Source organism: Aspergillus multicolor (assembly GCF_047715735.1).
Source record: "Aspergillus multicolor strain CBS 133.54 unplaced genomic scaffold BDW74scaffold_11, whole genome shotgun sequence".
Classification (NCBI taxonomy): Eukaryota; Fungi; Ascomycota; class Eurotiomycetes; order Eurotiales; family Aspergillaceae; genus Aspergillus; species Aspergillus multicolor.
The window spans coordinates 440161-460415 of NW_027395962.1; the positions used below are offsets into that span (position 1 = coordinate 440161).

General features: G+C 51.3%; 10 protein-coding genes and 1 non-coding gene across 11 annotated transcripts; 2 read left to right on the top strand and 9 right to left on the bottom strand.

The window, feature by feature from the left end:
• Positions 1-585: 585 nt before the first annotated feature.
• BDW74DRAFT_177854 (DJ-1/PfpI family protein) lies at positions 586-1452 on the top strand (the record flags this gene model as incomplete). Its single annotated transcript, XM_073729013.1, has 2 exons — positions 586-661; positions 713-1452. 2 exons carry the CDS (start codon positions 586-588, stop codon positions 1450-1452), a joined length of 816 nt encoding a protein of 271 aa, XP_073584212.1.
• Positions 1453-1607: 155 nt separating this feature from the next.
• Positions 1608-3172, bottom strand: BDW74DRAFT_177855 (NAD(P)/FAD-dependent oxidoreductase; the record flags this gene model as incomplete). The annotated part of the gene is made up of 3 exons (XM_073729014.1): positions 1608-1868; positions 1951-2283; positions 2342-3172. The coding sequence occupies 3 exons, from the start codon at positions 3170-3172 to the stop codon at positions 1608-1610; spliced, it is 1425 nt and encodes a 474-aa protein (XP_073584213.1).
• A 467-nt stretch (positions 3173-3639) lies between these two features.
• On the bottom strand, positions 3640-4073 carry BDW74DRAFT_152711 (uncharacterized protein). Its single transcript, XM_073724416.1, has one exon. It carries the CDS (start codon positions 3993-3995, stop codon positions 3771-3773), a length of 225 nt encoding a protein of 74 aa, XP_073584214.1. The 5' UTR covers positions 3996-4073; the 3' UTR covers positions 3640-3770.
• Positions 4074-4821: 748 nt separating this feature from the next.
• Positions 4822-8395, bottom strand: BDW74DRAFT_177857 (uncharacterized protein; the record flags this gene model as incomplete). The annotated part of the gene is made up of 5 exons (XM_073729015.1): positions 4822-6419; positions 6478-7039; positions 7177-7603; positions 7647-8095; positions 8144-8395. The coding sequence occupies 5 exons, from the start codon at positions 8393-8395 to the stop codon at positions 4822-4824; spliced, it is 3288 nt and encodes a 1095-aa protein (XP_073584215.1).
• An 812-nt stretch (positions 8396-9207) lies between these two features.
• On the bottom strand, positions 9208-9278 carry BDW74DRAFT_t122. The gene has a single exon. It is a non-coding gene; the product is annotated as a tRNA-Gly (tRNA).
• A 1175-nt stretch (positions 9279-10453) lies between these two features.
• BDW74DRAFT_177858 (uncharacterized protein) lies at positions 10454-11091 on the bottom strand (the record flags this gene model as incomplete). The annotated part of the gene is made up of 3 exons (XM_073729016.1): positions 10454-10655; positions 10782-10816; positions 10873-11091. The coding sequence occupies 3 exons, from the start codon at positions 11089-11091 to the stop codon at positions 10454-10456; spliced, it is 456 nt and encodes a 151-aa protein (XP_073584216.1).
• On the bottom strand, positions 11083-12615 carry BDW74DRAFT_152712 (uncharacterized protein). The gene has a single exon (XM_073724417.1). The coding sequence runs from the start codon at positions 12589-12591 to the stop codon at positions 11428-11430; it is 1164 nt and encodes a 387-aa protein (XP_073584217.1). The 5' UTR covers positions 12592-12615; the 3' UTR covers positions 11083-11427.
• A 371-nt stretch (positions 12616-12986) lies between these two features.
• On the top strand, positions 12987-14249 carry BDW74DRAFT_177860 (alpha/beta hydrolase; the record flags this gene model as incomplete). Its single annotated transcript, XM_073729017.1, has 2 exons — positions 12987-13123; positions 13229-14249. 2 exons carry the CDS (start codon positions 12987-12989, stop codon positions 14247-14249), a joined length of 1158 nt encoding a protein of 385 aa, XP_073584218.1.
• A 374-nt stretch (positions 14250-14623) lies between these two features.
• Positions 14624-15946, bottom strand: BDW74DRAFT_177861 (FAD-dependent oxidoreductase; the record flags this gene model as incomplete). Its single annotated transcript, XM_073729018.1, has 2 exons — positions 14624-15880; positions 15929-15946. 2 exons carry the CDS (start codon positions 15944-15946, stop codon positions 14624-14626), a joined length of 1275 nt encoding a protein of 424 aa, XP_073584219.1.
• Positions 15947-16657: 711 nt separating this feature from the next.
• Positions 16658-18052, bottom strand: BDW74DRAFT_152714 (uncharacterized protein). Its single transcript, XM_073724418.1, has one exon. The coding sequence runs from the start codon at positions 17517-17519 to the stop codon at positions 17124-17126; it is 396 nt and encodes a 131-aa protein (XP_073584220.1). The 5' UTR covers positions 17520-18052; the 3' UTR covers positions 16658-17123.
• Positions 17691-20166, bottom strand: BDW74DRAFT_185040 (uncharacterized protein; the record flags this gene model as incomplete). Its single annotated transcript, XM_073730951.1, has 3 exons — positions 17691-18949; positions 18993-19625; positions 19928-20166. 3 exons carry the CDS (start codon positions 20164-20166, stop codon positions 17806-17808), a joined length of 2016 nt encoding a protein of 671 aa, XP_073584221.1. The 3' UTR covers positions 17691-17805.
• Between the last annotated feature and the right edge of the window lie 89 nt (positions 20167-20255).

Sequence of the window (20255 nt, forward strand, 5' to 3'; positions counted from 1 at the left end):
ATTTCCCTCAATCCATTTTTATAGCTGCTACCCGACGGACGCTTGAGAGAGTATACTTTAATATTGTTGAGAGATACCATTTGTTCTTCCCCTTCACCCGTATAGTAGACCGCTTCGGCTCCCAAATTCCTATACATCACACATGAAATAATCCTTCACCTCAGATATAGTCCCCAGAACCCTGACAAGAACCTAATTCCTTAGCCCATATTCCCTAGAAAGCGGAGTCCATCCCTGTCCAATTTCCTCACGGAATGCTCTCCAGCAGACTCCGTACTTATGGTACCTATGAGGTAGCGTAAGCAGAATCTTTCCAGCCAAGTCCGTGCTGAAACCGCGCAAATGTGCTCAAAACAAGTCTTGGCGGGCCCTGTCCGCTTGCACGGCATTTATGTGGATTACTGCAAGCGCCAACACAATCCTCCATCAAAGAAAGGGACTTTGGAAGGAACGTTTGATTTCAACAAAGGGGCGGATTGGCCGCCTGACTTCAGAAGAATGTGGGATACTTAAACTACCTTCCCCTTCAACTCTTGACTCTCGCTCCAGCAACAACAACAACTCCAATAGCTGACTGCCGGCAAGATGTTGATCATCGCCGTCAAAACTCTCGTCGCCTTTCTCTGTCTTGGTCTTGCATGCACTGGCGCTGTGATTCAAGGTACATTCCTTCATTCCTTCAATGTCAGTATAACCACTAACACACAGCCAGACCCTCTCCCAACCTTCACACCAACACCCACGCCCTCTCCAACACCCTCTCCAACACCCTCTCCAATCCCAATGCCGAGCTCAAACCTCACACCACCCACAAAATACGGCATGCTCCTCTTCCCAACCTTCGAAATCCTCGACGTCTTCGGCCCCCTCGAAGTCCTCTCCTGGGTCGCGCGCAAGCACCAAAAACTCGACCTGTACCTACTCGCGCAAACACTCGACCCCGTCACGACGCGCCCCCAGAGCGCCGCAATGAACGCCTTCAATTCATCTTTCTTCCCGACGATAAACCCCACACATACATTCGCCGACGGTCCAGAACTAGACGTGCTCATCGTCCCCGGCGGATTGGGGACAAGAGCACCGAATATGGATCCCGTGCTATCCTATATCAAGAACACGTACCCGAAACTCCGATACCTGATCACTATCTGCACGGGCTCAACGCTTACCGCGAAGACAGGGATATTGGATGGGAAGCGCGCGACGACGAACAAGGCTTCTTGGGATAGTGTTATTGGCAACGGGCCGAATACGACGTGGATACGGGAAGCGAGGTGGGTTGTCGATGGGAATATTTGGACTTCTTCGGGGATCTCGGCGGGGATTGATGCCACCCTGGGGTTTGTGGAGATGTGGTATGGGAAGGAGAATGCGACGGAGCTGGCCCAGATTATGGAGTATGAGTGGCATGATGATGCTAGTCGGGATCCGTTTGCAGATGTTTGGGGGTGATCAAGATGAGGAAGGCAATTGGGACGGGCTGGTCCTGTTTTGACGGTGTGATGGGTATTGTATGAATAGATCTGAACCAAAATGAACGCATGCGGGGTTGTAAGATAACATGAATACGAGCTGAACAATGCTAAATAAAATCATATCCTGGCTTCCTAGGCTTCCTTCCTCCCAAACGGCACTTGGTGCTCGCGATGCTTCTCCCATGGTTCTCCCCATGTGGAGTTGAACTTCTCCTGGTGCTTCTCCATTCGTTCCTTACCAGTATCAGCAGCATGCGTATAGCCACCATCCATCTTCGCCCCTAGATCCTCCCACGCCTGTGCAAGATGGCTGTCGTCATGCCGCGAATCCGCCTTGCCGAACTTCATCAGCTCCCGCCCATCCGGCAAGCGAGCATTGAACACGAAGTCGTCCTAGACGGTGCAATACTTATTAGCCAACTTCCAAGATTTACTAGGTACTGCAATGACCGTAGCGGAGTGGCGATGTGCATACCTTCCCCAGAGTAAGTTTGATAGCACCCTCATACATCGCCGGCTGGTACTCGTCCAACTTCTGTCCATGAATCAAGGCAAGGATGTTGCTCGTCACAATTTCAGCCTGTGCGCGAGCAGCCCGGGCAAAGCGCGGTCCGCCGGTTTTGGCGACGTCGCCGAGGGAGAAGATTCGGTTGGCTGTCTCGGTATTCGTATGCGTATTCTCTGAGCTGGAGGCGTCGTCGACTTGCAGCGTAGGCCGCACGAGGATCTGTCTGGTCTGTGCGTCTATTGCTCCTGGTAACAGGCGGGCAAGAATAGATGAGTTGGGACGTTGGCCTGTGCAGGGCAGCTTGATGGATAAAATGTGTCAACTCAGTCTGGGGCATCCGTATGGTTCAAAGACTCACCAGCAGATCGTACCGCTTCTCGGATCCATCTTTGAAGGTCAGGCTGCCAGGCCCAACTGCGCTCCCCTCCACCTTGCTATCATGCTTGATAGTTGGCCTCTCGCCCGTCACAGCGTCAACACCCATCTTCTTCAGCGTATCCATAGCAACATCCTGCAGCCGCGGCCCAAACGCACTAAGCACCTTATCCCTCGAATGCACCAGCGTGATATCCTTTGCAGGGTAGTAACTCTTGATATCACCTGCCATCTGCACACCCACCGCGCCACCCCCAATAACCGCAATACTCTTCGCCGCCGCCACAGCCCTCTGCGTCGCGCGAAACGCATCCACGCCTTCCTCCTTCGTTATAACGTCATATTTACTCGGCGCAGGCTGCCACGATCCCGTCGCGACAGTAAGATACTCGTATTCCAGTTCGACACCTGACTGCAATTTCACAGTCCGCGGCGTAATCTCCGTCGCCGTGTCCCGGATATGCTCGAAGATGCCGCGCGGCGCATCCTTCGCGAAATTATCGTAGGGGATAAACGCCTTGTCCTCTTTTCCTTTGGTGACACCGAAGCGCGGAAAGACGAAGAAGTGGTTGAAGTGGGAATTCCGCTCGATTAGGACTGCGCGGTAGCCTGTTGGTAGGGTTTCTGTTAGGCGCTGCGCGAGCTTTGTCCCGGCATATGAGCCGCCGATTATGACGACGTTCTTGGGATTCGCGGTTGCTTGGTATGTGAAGTTGTGGGGAATAGACTGGAGCTTTTGGCCGGCGCGGGCGATGCCTAGCGACGACATGGCGCCTAGAGCTCTGGCGTAGAATTCGAAGGTTTCGGAGACCATCTTGCTGGGTCGTTATGTGTTTGTTCGCAAACATTGCGAGAGCAGCCCCGCAGGCGCAGCGAGACCGCATGCCTTTAAATGTCTCCTAAGATCTGACACTTGATGATCTAATTTCCCGAGACTTGAGTACGTGTTCGGGCAGTATTGCTGTTGGGGGCGCTGATGCTCCGCGGACTCGGCCTCGGCCTCGGGGATCGGACATCGGATATAGAGCAAAGTCGGTGTTCGTGGCGTCTCCTTAATCAGGCCACCATCCTTCCAATTCTCTTTTTTTCGTTCTCACAGGCCAATACTTCGTTTTATCCTGCATTCCAGGAATTGCAGTTGTGCTTGTCAGCTGGCTGCTGTCATGTTCCAGGGGTTCCATAACCAGCCCTAATCGGACTTCGCCCGGACTTAGGAGTGTGAGATAGCAGTTGTGTAGGCTGTACTGAGATTGGAAGTCGACGTACGAATGTCCCCATTCGATTTTATATCTCGATGACCTTTTGATATGTCTTGGTAATTTCGTAAGACTCCAGGAAATGGTCCGTTCAGCTGTCGCAGGCAGCGGAAACCTCTGCGCACAACTCAAAAGCCGGAATCCATCTGGACAGGCCTATAGTCGTGGCTGGTCATGGGCAGAAGGTGGTGCATCAAGATCCGACAACGAGCTGCCCTCCTTCCTATTTCCGACGCCTGTGATAATGTGAGAAGAGTGATTAGAATTCGATTGCGGACGTGACATTATTGCCAATTCAAGCAATACCTCGACGGTCTCGGTATTGGTGCTTTGGGATTCATCTGTCCTCGGTTCTGCGCACCCTTCAGCCGCTTGTTCCATGTCACTTTCTACATTCAGGTCAATATTGATAGACACGGCGTGAAGACCCGCTCTGTTTCGGTATGCTGCAAAACTGTCCATGAATGACGAGGCTGCAGCGTAAGCTGGGTGATTTGCGGCACCTAGCATGCCGCTAACCGAGGAAATGATGATGAAAAAGTCTAGATCTCTAGTAAGATGCCGGTGGAGATTCCAGGTTCCGTGATACATCGGCTGGAAGACGGCGTGATATTCTGTGGCTGTCATCTCGTGAAAAGGAACATGCTAGATCCAATCAGCATCTAGCCTAAAGGCTTATAAGGGTCACATACTCTAACTGGCGTCGCAATATGAATGGCACCGCGTATAGGCGGCGCTATAACTGCAAGCTCAGCTGCCATAGCCGCCATGCTATCAGCATCCGAAATATCGACAGCCCTCAAAAGAAAGTTCACGCTTTTGTTCTTCAGGGACTCCATCAATGCTTGGTGCGCTTCGTCGGCTTCATCCTGACTCGTCACCAGTATAATGTTCCGAGTACCCCTTTCAGCCATCCAAAGTACCGTCGTCTGATCGATACTCCCACTTGCATTTACCACGATGTAAGACGCATCTGCATAGAACAGGACATTTGAATCATGTTTGCCACGTGTCTTAGATACCATTTCAAGCCTCTGAATTGAACTCGCGTCTTCCACAAGCCGGGGAATCAGCAGGACCCCTTTCTTTTCAGAGTATTCTGATTCTGTCTCAAAGCATGCTGTTGAACCAGCATGAAGTATTCGACGGTGGAATAGACGGTGAATCACCTCCGCTGCTTGTTGCGGATAGAGAAAATCTTCGCCATTCAATCAAGTGTCACGAATGGGTTCGTGGAATACTCCAAGCGCACTGAGCGCGCAAAGCCAGTGATCAAAGATGACTCGGGATACGTTGGCTTTCCGGTGCCACCTCGCGTGACCCAGAGGATACCTGCTGCGGTCTGAAGCAGATGCTGAATTTTTCGCAGTGTGCCTTCTTCAAGGAGGCCAAGTATCGAATATTTGAGCTCGCTAAGAACAATACAGAATTTCCCAGTGACGTCCTCGGGTCGGGTACGGTGCATGTCAGAGATACCAACCGTGTATTGGCATGCTTTCAGTAAGCTCTGTAGCTGTGCCATACATACCCCAAAGTCGCCATCTTCTCTGATGATTTGGACGGTGCTCGGATTTTTCATAATGGGCTGTGGTGATTTGCCAGTCATGATGGGGTTTGTCTCTGACAGGTTGGACGCCATGGTGCCCTCTGCCGAGAGATTCAAGTCAGGTTCCCAGACAATCTTGTACACGGTTCGGTGATTCTGCGTTTCAGTTGAAGGCCCGCAGGGCGTGCTCAATTCGCCAACCTTATCATGACTTGGGCTGAGGCTGCTTTGGACGTTATGGCATATTGGAGGTTCCATTCCGTAAGAGGTCGTATGATTCCAGCTGTACGGCGGAAGATCGACCAGTACTTGCGGCTTGTATGTATCGTCTGGACGGTTAATCGCCTGGATACTCACTGGCAACCCCTTGCAGGCCAATGATGCGGCCACGGCCAATGCACTCGATGTGGCATCCATGCCCTTTATGAGGACGCTGGTATACTCGATGCTCACTTTGTCTAGATCGCTGTTTGCTTTCAGGATCTGCCGGATCGGACCAGCGAGTGCTGCATGAGGCCCTACCTCAATCAATGTGTCAACCGAAATACTGGACTTTGCCTGCGCCTTCGAATAATGACTCTCGGTTCCCAAGCAGAGTGCTTCAATTGCGTCGACCATTCTGACCTGTCCTGCGAGGTTGTCGAGCCAGTACTGTGGACCAAGGTCTGTAGACGAAACCTCGCAGCCAGTAACAGACGAGAAGAACTGTACTCGTCTCGCATTGTCCTTAACAGCCACTGGCTTGATACTTGCCATTGATTTCAGGTGTTCACGCGCAACGTAGTCCATGTGATGGGAGTGGTAAGCAACCTCTACCTCCAGTCGCCGGACAAACACTCCCTGGGTCTCGAGAACAATTTCCAGCTCCTCAATCGCGGGCGCATCACCGGATATAGTTACTCTGGTTGGGCTGTTGATGCACCCGACGGTTGCTTTTCCTGTTCTGAGAGCTGCGACATACGGTTCTACCTCAGACGCCGACAGCCCTGCGGCGGTCATTGCGCCTCGAATTTTATCCTTACACAGTGCGCTCTCAAGAACGCCGCGATAGTAAGCTATTGTAATGGCGTCTTCCATTGTCGCCATTCCTGCAGCATAGGCAGCTGCGATCTCGCCACTGGAGTGTCCAGCTACGGCGTCAGGGTAAATTCCCCACGATGCAAGCAGGTCCACGAGTGCTATTTGCAACGCAGAGCAAATGGGTTGGCTGAGGAAGGGATCATCAAGGTTTGAGGTGCCCTTATCCCTCAATATTTCATCTGCCGCGGTCAGCTCGAGCTCGTAGCATGTATTTACGGAGGTTACGGAACAACGCACCTATGATGTTGTAAGGCGCACCGAGCTTACTTATGTAGTTGTTCACTCGCTCCATGGACTGACGAAATACCGGGTGAGACTCTAGAGGATCTTTTCCCATACCAGGCCATTGTGCACCTTGTCCGGTAAATACAAAACCAATGACCGGGGTCTTGCCCGCTTTGTGGATTTTGATTCGAGGAGTCAACCGAGTCCGCAGTTTGGGGACTGATTTGCTGGTCACCACTGCTCGATACAAATGCGCTGTGCGTCGCTCGCTCAGAGTAAACGCGAGGTTATTCATCCACGTGTCGCTCGAATCGTCAGCCTTTTCTTGCAGATACGTCTGGAAACCTTGAACCCGAGTTTTGAGTGACTCCTCATCCATAGCTGAAATCAAGAAAATCCGAGCCCGTCTTCTGTGTTCGTGCGTAGCTATATGATGGACAGTGCCCAGATGCCGGTGCCCCAAGTAGCCCGCGGCGTCCTCTAGGATCAAATGGGCTGTGTTGCCAGGGTTGAAACCGATGACAGATACGCGGTGCGGACCTCGAGTATCCCAAGGCTCACATTCGACTGGAACCTATGCGATGGTCAGCAGAGCCTGGTGAGCTAACTCTAATCACTTGCCTTGATATTCAACTCTTCGTCTATATTTCTACCGAGCAAGTCACTCAAGTCACGGCTAGGCAGAAAATTCCTTTGCTCCAACATCATTACTGCCTTGATAATACCAGCCACTCCTCCTGCGCCTCTCAAGTGGCCAATGTTTGCTTGGATGGATCCCAACCGGAGGGGATCTAGAGGATGTCTCGGTCCAAAAGCATCCATAGCGGCTGCGATCTCATTCGGATAATTTGCGTTTGTCTTTAAGCCATAGATCTCAATGCCCTCGGTACTTTGAGGTAAAAGTCCTGCCGTGTCGTAGACGCCTCGAATTAGATTGTTTTGCCCCCTTCGGTTGGATGTCATTGTGTTGGCCGTGTTTTCGCCGCTAAGTATACCAGAACCGCGAACGATCGCTCTGACCGGATCATTATCAAGCAAAGCACCTTTCAAAGGTTTCAGGATCAGACATGCTATTCCTTCTCCTATTCTGCAGCCGTCGACGTCGTGACTTATTGTGCGGCCGTTTGGGTGCAAGGCCCTAATTGTATTAGCACTATCATGCAACGAAGTGATAAACGTACTGCGTAGCTGATACAGTACCTGGTGTGTCAGGTCTCGAGATGATATTTACGCCTGCCACAATGGCCATCGACGACTCGGAGCTTTGAAGGCTCTGGCACGCCAGGTGCAAGGCAACAAGACCATCAGAGCAGGTCGTTTCAATGGTGGCCGAGGAGCCTTTAAGTTCAATAACCCTCGACACATTGTGTGCTATGGTCGGTTCCGACTGGCCTGTAATGACCTCAGGGGGCGTAGAGCTGCCGCTGGTCGAAGCAACGAAGCACGATGCCCGGCTTCCGGATACAGCGGCCAGTGTAATGCCAGCATTTTCCAGAGCTTCATATGTAACTTCAAGCAGTAGGCGCTCTTGTGGATGTAGCGCAGCGGCCTCATCGCTGCCCAGCTTGAAAAACGAAGCGTCGAATAAAGAAATGTCTTCTTGGAGGAAGCACCCATGTCTTGCACCATGCTAGACGGCGTTATGACTTGTAAAAGACTCAGGGGTATTTTAACTCACTGCTCCTTGCGACCCTTGGTTTGCTGGCGACGGTAGCTCGCCGCAGGCTTCCCGGCCCTCGCGGAGCATGTCCCCTAGCTTCTCGACATTGGTCGCGTCGCCTGGACCCCGTAGTGCTATCCCCACGACGGCGATCGGCATTGAAGCATCTTTTTCGAACATTGAAAGATCCGCCTCATTGCAAGTGATATTATAATCCTCGCTAGAGGTATTGCAAATGGAAAAGTCTCGACACCCGAAATCAGCAGGCATGGTCACATATATGCACCTTGGCACCTTTCTGCTGTAACAAATCGAGAGAATATTCTGTCTCGAGCAACATTGACTGACTACCGCATGCTGGGCCTAACATGCGTAAGTCAACTTCAGGGATGGAGTAAAGTGGTCGGTCACTTTTTTGAACGTTTGTCCCAACTAGGGCCAGTAATGTCCCGGTCCTGGGCATAGCGAACGTCGGGTGCCCGCGTCAACATAGATGCCCCATGCCCGTATATTTTCGCAATGACTATAATAATCAGTTTTCCTTGGTCTAGACATGTGACATTTTATAATTTCGTCTTGAATTTCGGACTCATAATCGGACTTGTTCTTCATCGGTGACCTACAAGGTCCGGTAAGGTTGAGGGTGATTCCCAATATATATATTGTCAATTGCAAGACGCCCCATCAAGCTGCGGGAAGTTTCTGCAACATTATTGAAGTCGTCCAAAGTCAAAGAGTGCTTCTAAAACGATATGCATAAATCGTCCGATAATGTTTATGTTTGATAAATCAGTCAAAAGGGGCGAGGTTGTGCAGCAGAGCGAATGCTGGACAAAACTTACCGACCGGCGACATCTGTGCGACATGAGCAGGACAAGCCAGCCCAGAAGCAAACCTGAGATTGTCGTGATTATCTGGCCAGACGACTCCGCTGTATTTACCTGGTAGAGTGTTGAAGAGCAACGGAGGATGATGCGCTGCAAAATGAGTGCCATCCGCGCACGTCCGCTGTCTCGCAATCTCAGTAATGGAGACTCAAATTTCAACCAGAAAACAAAAAGATCTTCAAAAAAAAGATGCGATGCATCATCCGTGAATCGAACACGGGCCTCATCGATGGCAACGATGAATTCTACCACTAGACCAATGATGCTTCTTGTTGTGGGTCTTGCCACTGCCATGTCTTATATTGGATTGTTGTATGGACGCAAATATTCGTTGGTGCCCAATGATGCCGGAACTTTCAACCCAGACGACGAAGACAATGCCCAGGACGTTACGGGTGTTTGGCAGTTGTAGGGCCTGGATATGCTCACGTATCACCTGATAAAGTGAATCTCATCTGGGTTGTGAGGCTGTGCGATGCCCAGAGTCCTGGGTGTTTGTTGATCTATGGTTCCGCGAGGAAATCAAAGCCCTAATAGACCCAGAGCTGTGGATTGGTTCGAAAGCGAGATGTAATACTTCACCAGATAGAACATTCAGTTGATTAATGTGAGCGAGCTTGAATACTTGCCGCCCAACTGTGCTGGTATGTATTAGGAATGAACTCAAGCTTGAACATGCTAAATACTGTTATGAGCTAGGACGTTACGTGACATTCGGTATAGAGGCTAAGAGCTCTCAAACATGGATTGAAAGTGATCAGCACTTAGGACACCGAAAGATCAGAAGATACCGCAAAGTGAGAAGTACGCATAGATAAGCCTCAAGTAAGAGTCGAAAACGGAAGATTCGAAAAACATTGGATACAACCCAAATCCGTGATTAATTAGACTCGGGAACTTTTCCGAGATTTGGCCACGAAAAAGCTGGCTAGAATCAGACGGGATGGTACGAAAATGGCAGGACGGGGCCATGGCGCCCTAAAAACTAAAGTCGATCAATGGAAAGTCGAGATTCCATTTTGGGTTGTTCAATTCAGAGGTGTCCTGTAGCACCTTATTTTCCTGCAACTCGCCTGGCGCAGTGCGTCCATCGAGCCTTTCCCACTGAGCCACCTTGAGGTTTTGTGTATGAGCGTATTTGTCAAACTGACAATGCTTCCCGCCATTGCAGGAAGGTCTTTGGCAGTGATGGCCGAAAACACAGTCTAATTGACGGCAGCGGGCTCGCTTTTTGCATCGTAACTTTTTGAGCTGGTACTTTATCGCGTCCACCGGATCGAAATTCAGTCGCCCGTGGAAGTAAAGACACTCGACAGTCGTGCATCTTCCACGTAGATAGTAACAGTTGCACAACTTGATTCGTTTGGCTTGTCGGGTGAATGGGTCCCAAACAGCGTCAACAGGCCTCTCCGAGTAGGGATCAATACGCTCCCTGTACTTGTTAACCGGAATGGAATCGCGGAGTCTTGCATCCTTTGAGGGCAATGTAGTAGAGGAATCGGGTGCCTCGAGAGCACTCGTTGAGGTTTGTTTCGTCATGGTAGTAGATTTTGACTGAGACGTGTAGTAGCTCGAAACACTCGAGACCCCACGGAGCGGCATCGTGTGATATCGCGACATTGGGAACCAAACCGACATTTGCCCTGGCAGACATAGCATCAGAAACAAGAGATGAGAGAACATAGATCCTGGGGTGTATTGCCAATCTATAGTACCTGCATATTTTTGGAGCCCTCCGAGAATGGATAGAATTTGGTGCGGTTACCGACCCGAGAACCGCACGTATTTCCCCAAGATCCGGATCCTATAGTATCCCTGTTAGAGGAATGCTCGACGGCAGAGGTTATTGTCAGCACTTACATCACGCTGCGGAGGCTGCTTGTGTTCAATAGGTAGGTCATCCAGCAAATCGCACTTCTCGGGCTCGTCGCCGCCATCGAGTAGGATATGCAGTTGGCCGAGCAACTCATGGATCTCCTCCCGCCTGATATGTTCGTTCTCCTCACGCCTCCTCATGTCATTCTCCTCAATCGCCTTGAGTCTGGCGTTGAGAGAACTGATCTCGGCTTTCTTTGACATCGAGAGTAAGGACGAGAGTCGAGCGGAGTCGCCTCGATGTGGTTGTGTAAATGCAACGGGAGGAAAGGAAGCAGTGAAGCCTTGAGGGCTGCTGCCGCTCTATGGAAAGTGGAATGATGGGAAACTAACTCTGAGGTGAGATGAGGAAGGTATGGCCATGGACGAAGAGGTGTTACTAAAAAGGTTGACAGGTCTACTCCTACCTAAGAAGGCAGGTGCATAATATGACTGCATAATATGCACAATATTAACGCTGACTAACTTGTATGCAAATTGCTGGATCGACAATGTTTGGAGAACACATCCCTTCACCATATTCAAGACCAACTAGTACAATTATACAACCTTCTTTTCCGCCGCAGCTGTCCTTCTCGAACCCCCCGTATTACTGAGCACCAACTCATCCCTTTCCCAAAGCAATTCAACAGCGGCTCCGACCGGCCCAGTCAGCGTCACCAACACAGCTACCTTGACCAATAAATCGACGCAGCCCGATTGAATTCGCCCGTAAACAACACGGTGAGCAGCTCTGTACAAGCTCAGAGCCCAAACCAGAGTAGCGGTCGAGCTGATGATATAGTCCCAGCGAAGGAATGCGTGCACGCCAGCGCCAACATTCTCCACGATGACGGGCGCTCCCCACGGTTTCGGAACGTCGAACACGACGAGCGGGTGGAGGGGTTGCAAGAACTCTTTCTTGAAGATCAAGGGAACGGCCACGGTCGCGAGGGGAATAATCCATGAAATTATATGAGTCAACGCGGTGTTGGCGAAGGCAAACGCGTAAACCCACCTCAGCGAACGCAGGGTCGCACGGCTGCCCTCAACGGTCCTATCATTGGTAATGGATGGTGAGAAGGCGAGATAGGCGAGAGTGAGCAGGATTGAGATGTAAGCAGGCCACGGCTGCCACAGGGACACGAGGATCTGCTTCAGGTCTGTGGTGACAATTTCGGACACTGGGATCAGCATGAGGTTGGTGGGCACCAGGTATCCAACCACGAACGCCAACGGAATAGCGTTGAGCACTGCCCTCGGCACGCGAATATTCTCCGCTGTTGGTTTGATCGCCGTCGAAGAGGTGAACAGCTGGATTGCGAAATAAAGAGGGGCAGCAAAAGCAATTGTCATCGCTTGTGCGACCAGGCCGAACACCATTGGGAATGCGACAAGTTTCCAGGCGTTTCCTTTCCTCCACGACTCCAGAGTTACCAGAACCCAGATTGAACCGAATGCTCCTGAAAAGCCAATTCCATGGACCAGCAGAGAAAGATTGCTTCCATCGGTCAGAGGCCAGAAGAAAACGACTAGGATTGTAAGAAGTCGATCAAGGGGCGCGATTCCCGTGTATATTTGGCGCAGAGCTGCATCGCTAGCGGGGAGCTTTCCGGTCGCAATGCACGCTTTCACCAGCTTGCTGGCGCCATTGATTTCAAACGTATAGAAAATGGTATAGAAGACCAAGAAGCAGAGGAGCGGGAGAATTAATTTCGTGGCCATGGTTAGTTGCGAGCAATTGAGAATGCTGATCAGTACAGTACGACTGACGTGCGGCTGAGCCGCTCTTTATATAGTTTGACCTCGGACCTACCGGAACCTTACCTTCGACGATCAAAGGGCCCAGCCCCCCAAGCGGAATCCCATGCGATTCCCAGCCGAGGCCTGGTCTGGGCTTAACTTTCATGTGGCGATCACTTTTATGCTCTTTTGACTGGCGGTGTCAGTGTCCATCTATATCGCTGCAATTGTTTCTAAGTGCTAGTCACTGAGCAATCAGAATCCATCGGTTAAATTGGAACAAACGACCTGCTACTTAGGCTGTTTCAAGATGCGCCAAAAACAACATCCCCCGCACTTGATGGCTCATTTTTCATTTCGCCCACGTTCTTGACACGATGGGACCAATTCTTGAGCCCAACCCAGAGCTTCCGATCACGATCGTCGATCTAATCCAAACCGGCTTCACGTTATGCTTTAGACTACCATGGGTCGCTGCATCGACCCTGATCCGCCGATGGTGGCCGTGGAACAGGTACAAGCCTCCACCTCTGCGAGAACACCTGTTCCGGCATGTGATGACTTGGTATGTCACAAGAAAAGCTTGGCTTCCGTCTATTTAAATCTGACATCGGAGCAGCCTAGGAAACCATATTCCACTTTCCGTTATACAATGGCACTCATCCTCAGATAGAAGCGGGTCGTACTTCAAGCAATCCGTGCGGTACGGACACATCCAGCACCTTTTTGAGCCCGTTAGGACGCCCGAATTTCATGGTAACTGGATATGTCGTGGTCTATCTGAGGCGGCTGTTGAGCCGCGCGATGCAGATCTTGTGCTCTTCCACGTCCATGGTGGTGGATATGCTGTGGGACACCCGTGCATCAGTGCGCCGGAGCACGTCCTACTCGCCGAGATACTCGAAAGGCACAAAATCACCTCGGCAATAATCTCGTTGGACTATACCCTCGCACCTAGAGGGACGTTCCCGAAGCAGCGCGACGAGGCGATGGCAGCTTATGATTGGCTTTGTGGAGATATGGGCGTTAATCCGTCAAGAATCATTGTTATCGGCGAGTCAGCTGGTGCACATCTCATATTATCACTCCTCGTTGGACTCCATGAGCGACGAATCCAGAAACCAGCCCCCGAAGGAGGTTCCAAGGACTTGCGCCCAGCGGCGGCTGTCCTGGTGAGCCCGTGGATTAACCTGCACACGTCGCATCCCCGCGCCTTGGAGCTGCACTGGGAAGAGCGACTATTCAAGCGCTCGCTTGACACATACTGCAAGTGGATGCTGCGCAATGCTACTCCTGAGAACGACCTACTTTACGGCAATTTCGCGCTCGGCCGGGAGGCGCGTGGATCATGGGCTGATATCCTTCCATCTCGCTCTTGGATTACAGCAGGCGGCGATGAGCTCGTATTTCTTTATGACATCGAGGATTTTGTCGAGCAGGCTAAGTCTGATGGGGCGGGTGTTGTGTTTCAGATTACCCCTGGTAAGAACCATGCGTGGCAGTGCGCAGAAGCTTTTGGGCAGCAGACTCGCTTGCTAGCTCTGCCAATGGATGAGAAACTGCCTGATGACTTGATGGAGGGATATAGAGAGCTGGCCGAGAGCTTACTCAGAATTATACCAACCAAAATCTCCGAATAAATAGAGGCTCACGATAAGTCTTGGTCGCCTGGCCCCAGCAAGGTTCTTCAAGGGCTTTTAGAACGTTACCACTATAGTTGCAGGCAAGAGAGCATGATCCATTGCATTCTGCTGTAACTAAAGCACAATTACAGTTAGTCCTTGCAACTCTGAAAAATATGTTCTTCTTAATACATCTCTGAATGGAGCGTTTGAGTTGAGTTGGCTATATTGTGCCGTAGCGATTGATCTTATTGTACAGATGTTTGTCCTAACAGTCCAACGTCCCCCACCCACCTTCTTCGCTGCCTTAAACAGCGACCCTATTCTTAAGTTATCGCTGATGATGGCTAAACTAAAATACTATTACCGATGGCCATCGGCAGATGAAAGGCCTATATTTGTTCCTTTTCGATGTCGTAAGTGCTGTGCTTTTGGGCCAATAGCCGATTGGCAACTGCCAAACCCGAGGGCGCGGAAAGAGCGAGCCAGAGCGCCGTTTCCTTCAACCACTGACCAAAGGGTCCCGCGTTCCTTCGAACAGCTCCATTCCGCGCCGCTGTCCGGTGGACCTCAGCGACTCGAGGGCTCCTGATACGGTGGAACGATGCGAAAGCCTCTTCGATACCCCTAGTCGGATCGGCTAGCAAACGGCTTATGAAGAAAACATCCTCAAGAGCTGTGGAGACGCCCTGACCTGCATGCGGCTGCGTTGCATGTGCAGCATCTCCAAGCAACAGGCAGCGACCACGCGACCAAGTCCCGCCGAGTGGTAGACGGTAGATTGGATAGAACTTCATGATGTCGGTTGCGTCAACGAGCTCTTTCAGTGTGTCGATCCAGTCTCCTTTCCCGCTTGCAAGAATCTCATGTAAGTTCTCCTTGAAGCCATCTACCTCTCGTTGTCCGCGGACTTCCCATCCGTCTCGACTGTTCTCTTGGTCCGGTACAGGTATCTCGCGCTGGAATCCCCAGAATATTTCATCCTTGTCGGCCGTGCAGGGTGCCGCCATGAAGATTCCGTTCTGGGTAAGAGTCACATTCAATCCCGTTATCTGGCGCTTGGCTGACTCCGATAGTCGCGATGTAGGGATAATGGAGAACATCCCGGACAAGCCAGGGTACTCTGGTGCCTGATTGGGATCGACATACATTCTTCTCACTGCCGAGTGTATCCCGTCGCACCCAAGCAAGATGTCGGCTTCATCCGTCGAGCCATCTTCAAACTGAACCGCGAGCCCTGACTCGTCATCCTTATCAACAATGCCACTGAGCTTGCGCCCAAAGTGAATCGGAATCCCGGCCTTCCGTACAGCCTCCAGCAATACATCCACCACGTCCACCCTCTTGACTCGCATGTATCCATACCCTGTTTCTGCACGTGAATGAGCCACAAAATCTTCTAGGCCACCCAGACGCCCTCCGGTTAGCGAATACATAGCGAAATCACTGTGGCTGCTGCCTCGTTCCAGCAAAGACTCGTATAAACCAAGCCGGTCGAGAAGCCGAAGACCGTTGGAAAGGATACCAATGGCGCCCCCTAAGGTTGTGGGCCTTGCTCGCAGCTCGTATATTACGGGCTTGATGTTTGTTGTTTGGTGTAAGCGCAGCGCGGCAGAGAGGCCCGCTGGGCCGGCGCCGATGATGATTGCCTGCTTATGTTAGAACGGCCAGGGGAAAGGTCTTGGAAAAGAACATACTTTGCGTGAAGAGGACATTCTAGTACTTTACAGGGCAAAACAATGATTCAATCGTGTATCTCTGCTCGCCGGCTTTATACTCCAAGCCGTCTCCGGCTCCGCGGTAGGCTCGCCCTATTCGGAAATCCTGTCCGCGGACTTTACGACCGAAGCTGGGCTACGTTCCGATATTCTCGTGGCCAACTGCTTTGATTCTACCTCAGCCCATACAGACTCGCAGTGGCAGGTATAATCCGAGTATATATGGATCAATGCCTAGCAATTGGCTAAGGTCGCCGTGGTTATCGCTGGGCTCCTTCATATTGACCTCGGCCTTAACCCCGAGCCCCATTCCCCCGCAATATTGGATTCTCCACTAGAGGCAATGATCTTCGCCTCATGCCCCGGAGGAGGCTACATGAGAAAGTAGCCTTGATATTGCCAAAGAAACATATGGCGACATGACTCAGGACACACATATCACTGCGTCAGTGGCGCTGCTTCCACAAATCCTAACCTCATTTTCTACACTGCGGCCTGCAACCAACAGAGTCAGCCTGTCTCGTGCCAGGAAACAAATCAATCAATCGGGCTTAGGGTTCAGTGAGACGTTTACCCCAAACTCCACAAGCTTGACGAGGGTTCTGCCATGAAAGCCGGAAGGGAAATGGGAGTTTTACAACCATGTAAGCATACTGTCTTAGGGATTTTATTTCCGCCTGTGGTAGGATTGAATTTCTCCAGTTATATTTTTAAGCGGGATATGTCTATCCCTTGGGTCTCAGCAGACGTAGCCCCGACGACCCTTATAATTCTTCACAAGCATACTCAGAAGAACACAAAACCCCGTGCTCACATTCCACTACCAAACTCGCCCGCTCAAAACCACACCGTTTTCTCTTCCACAACTCCATCCCCCTCCACCTCCTCATCAAAAATATCCTCAAGCTGCAAAACCAGCCACTCAACCCTCAGCCCAAACCACCCATCCTCATCAAACCACCATACTCAGACCCCACCTCCTCGGCGGTGTCATCCCCATCCTTCGCGCCGAAATAAAGATTCCGCAAGATCATCAACTGCGCCTGATCCTTCTCCAGCAGCGCCGTATACCGCGGACTCCCAAGGACGGCAATAGCGCGGCGAATCGCGTCTAGTGGCTCGCCGCCCCAGGGCTTCGCGGACAATACATGGTCCGCCGAGTCTTCAGGCTTCTTTAGGCGGACACGCCTGTACATACCGCAGCCGGGTGGGCGGTGATGTAGCTTGCGTACTGGCCTGCGGATGGGACGCGTTGTTTAAGAAGGGCCTGTCCGGGGTTCAACTGGACGCGTTTTTCCTGGGAGCGGATGTAGAGCTCGAATTGGATGAAGAAGTCTAGGTTGCTGGGGTAGGAGATTAGGCCTGGGTCAATGGGGTTGATGAATTCGTCGTGGCAGTTTGCGCAGAGCGTGACGGTGTTCTGAGCTGGCTGGAAGGTTTCCCTGAGGACGTTCAGGTCTTGGAGGAGGGAGATGGAAGAGTTGGTTTCTGGTAGGATGGGTGTTGAGGTCCGCTCTGTTATTTGGTCCTTGCACATGAAGCAAGGGGTGCTGTAGAGCTTTATTGGCATATTTGCGGGACAGTGAGCAATGATGGGGTTGGACGATGTAGATTATAGATGCAGCCGGGTTGTTTAGCAAGAAGCTATCGGATCTGTCGACCCTAGCCCGGCGTTTGCCCTTTCGAGGCTCGATGTAGGCTGTTTAAATAGAAGAAAAATCTTGATGGCATCTCGGGTATTGATCCTGGCTCCAACTAAAACGAGCCATGAATGATGAAACGAGTAGCATGTAAACCCCCGGAGCAACGGTTGGTTTGATGGTTAGTTCGTAATAACCCAGCATTGTGGTCTAAAATCAAGAAGAGCCCACACTGTTCCCTGTAAAGTCCAAGTCTCCTAGAATAGAGTTCCAATGGGGTGCATCTAGGTCTAGACCAAGATCAAAAATGTCGGACCAAAGCTTGCCCCACGTACCATCGTTGAATTGTTGATCTTGCGAAGTATCAGACCACTCGTATAGTGTAGGAACAGGTACTTCCTGCACATCTTCCGCGGAATTAGCGATCGTGGTGCTAGATGGCCCAGCTAAGTATTGACCGTCGATGGCGTGAGGAAGATTTACGCTTTCGCTCGTGCGGATCCGGTCACCTAAAGGAGATTTTCTTTGATTTCCTGTAGCAACTGGGCTGTCGTTGGACAGAGGCGAATGGCTTTGGAGGATCATACGCAGGGTATTCGTATTTTTCTGAATTGCTTCCTTCAGAGCCTCCGATTCATGCTGCGACTGTTCTAGCATTCGACAAGCAGCAAGTACCTTCTCCTTTCGTGCGGCTGCCTCGGGAGCTTGAGGATCCATGGACACCTCTGTTGCTAGGATTATAGCTGCCTGGTAGATATGCTGAACAGCAATCCAGAACCGTGATGGGTTAAAACCGATAAGTGCGCCAACATCGTCTAGAGACTGACCGAGGTTTAGGACTGTCTCTGCAGAGCGGACGCACGTCATTGTGGAATAGGCATACTGAGGGTTTGCGAAGCCATCTAGATGAAACGGCCTATGAAGACGACAGATTCTCGTATTGATGCTGAAGTGAAGAAAGGTGCGTTGGCATGCAATATAAGGGCGTTGGTGGCAAATGGCCAGGCTTTGCTGGACGCTGACTGAGTCGAGCTTGAAGAAAATGGGAAGTTCAGATAATGTGGTCTGGATGCGTTTATCCAACTCTAGGATGATGCTGTAATCAACTTCCTGGCAAACAATTTCGGGTGACTCAAAAAGTCCTGATGGGAGCAGGTCAACGATTTCCCTGCATAGTTCGGCTAAATGGACGCGGTAGAGAAATGCGGACATGGACGTTGGGATAGAGAGTGGGAAGCCATAATGAGATCCAGGGGCTGAAATGAATTCGTCGTCAGCGTTGCTTGGGCGATTTACGTTCATATGCTTCGGTTGCAGAAGGTAAGTCCCTTCCTGTGGGCTGCTGGACAAAGCGGAAAGCCTGTGGTAGTTAGAAGCGTCACTATGGAAAGACCAGGGCTTACCAGTCGGATGCAACCATGTGCCACCAAATCCGACGTTGCACCTCAGTTTCAATTGAATTGGAGCCCTTTAATCTTCGTTCCTCAATGCATTTCGCCGAGTCTAAGCGATGTATTTGCAGGGTTCGGGCCATCAAAAGCTGCCGCATTCGCAAAGTCTGCACCTTATGGGAGAAGCCATCGGTATGAGCAAGGACGTGCCCGAGAGTGCATAAGGCTTCAAGTGCAACTGTTGACAAAGGCAGGGCTTCTTGATGGTCATCAAGAATCAGCAAGGCCAGCCGGCTGTAGGTGGAAAAGGCCGTTTTTGCCTCTTCCCGAGAAGCATGGAGTGTCTCAAGGAAATCAGCTGTCCACGCCAGTGCTGCTCCAGCGAAGATCGCGTAGACCAGGGCCAACCCAGCCAAGTCCGGCTCTTCTCCATTCAGCACCACCTGGTATACTTGGTCCACCAATGATCTTGTGGATGGAAGGTGTAGCACACCGAATGTCGGCTGCAGACATTGAGCAAAGTGGTTGAACAGCTCCATTCCTTGCTCAAGCGGGGGAAGGTATATTCTAAGCAACGGCAAGTCAAGAGTTGGAGTAATTGCGAGTGAAGATTCTGGAGAAATCGGTGCGCCAAATCTCAGTGGCCTACCGCCATTCCCTTCTTCACGTCCTGAGACTTGTGTCGGATCTGCGGTCAACTCTTAGTATTGGTCCAATTGAGCAGGGAGGATAGTCGCTTGCCAACCTGGGCGCTTGTGAGTTCCAGAGACCCCGGTTGCGCCTGGAGGGCCTCCACAGCTGGGGACCGGCGGGCCTTGTCATGATGGTGTACTATTATTTCCTCAAGTCGCCGAACGCGGTCTTGTAGGGCATTCTTATTGTTTTCGGCGCTATCCAGTGTCCTGGTTAGCAGAAGATTCCGTAAGAATAGGATGCAACGAACTCACCTAGAGCCAGACACCAAGTTCTGAGCTTTAGTTGCATTCGCAGTCGGAGTCCTCGAGCGCCCGGACGCAGAGGAACCCTGGCCGGAGTAGATGCAGTCGATCTTTCGCTGAGCACAATTCGAGCACGGATCGCCACGGTCGCACCGCAGCTTCTTCGTGCGGCATAAGTGGCAGGACAAGGGCGCTCTGCCCCATCGATGGACCATATCCGCGGGGATTTCCGTTTGTTTCCGCTTCATCTTCCGAGAATTTCGAGAAAATGGGGAGATATGAAGAGGAGGAGAAAGAACGAGCAAGTTCGGGTAGTTATGAGGTCCGCGGACCACCT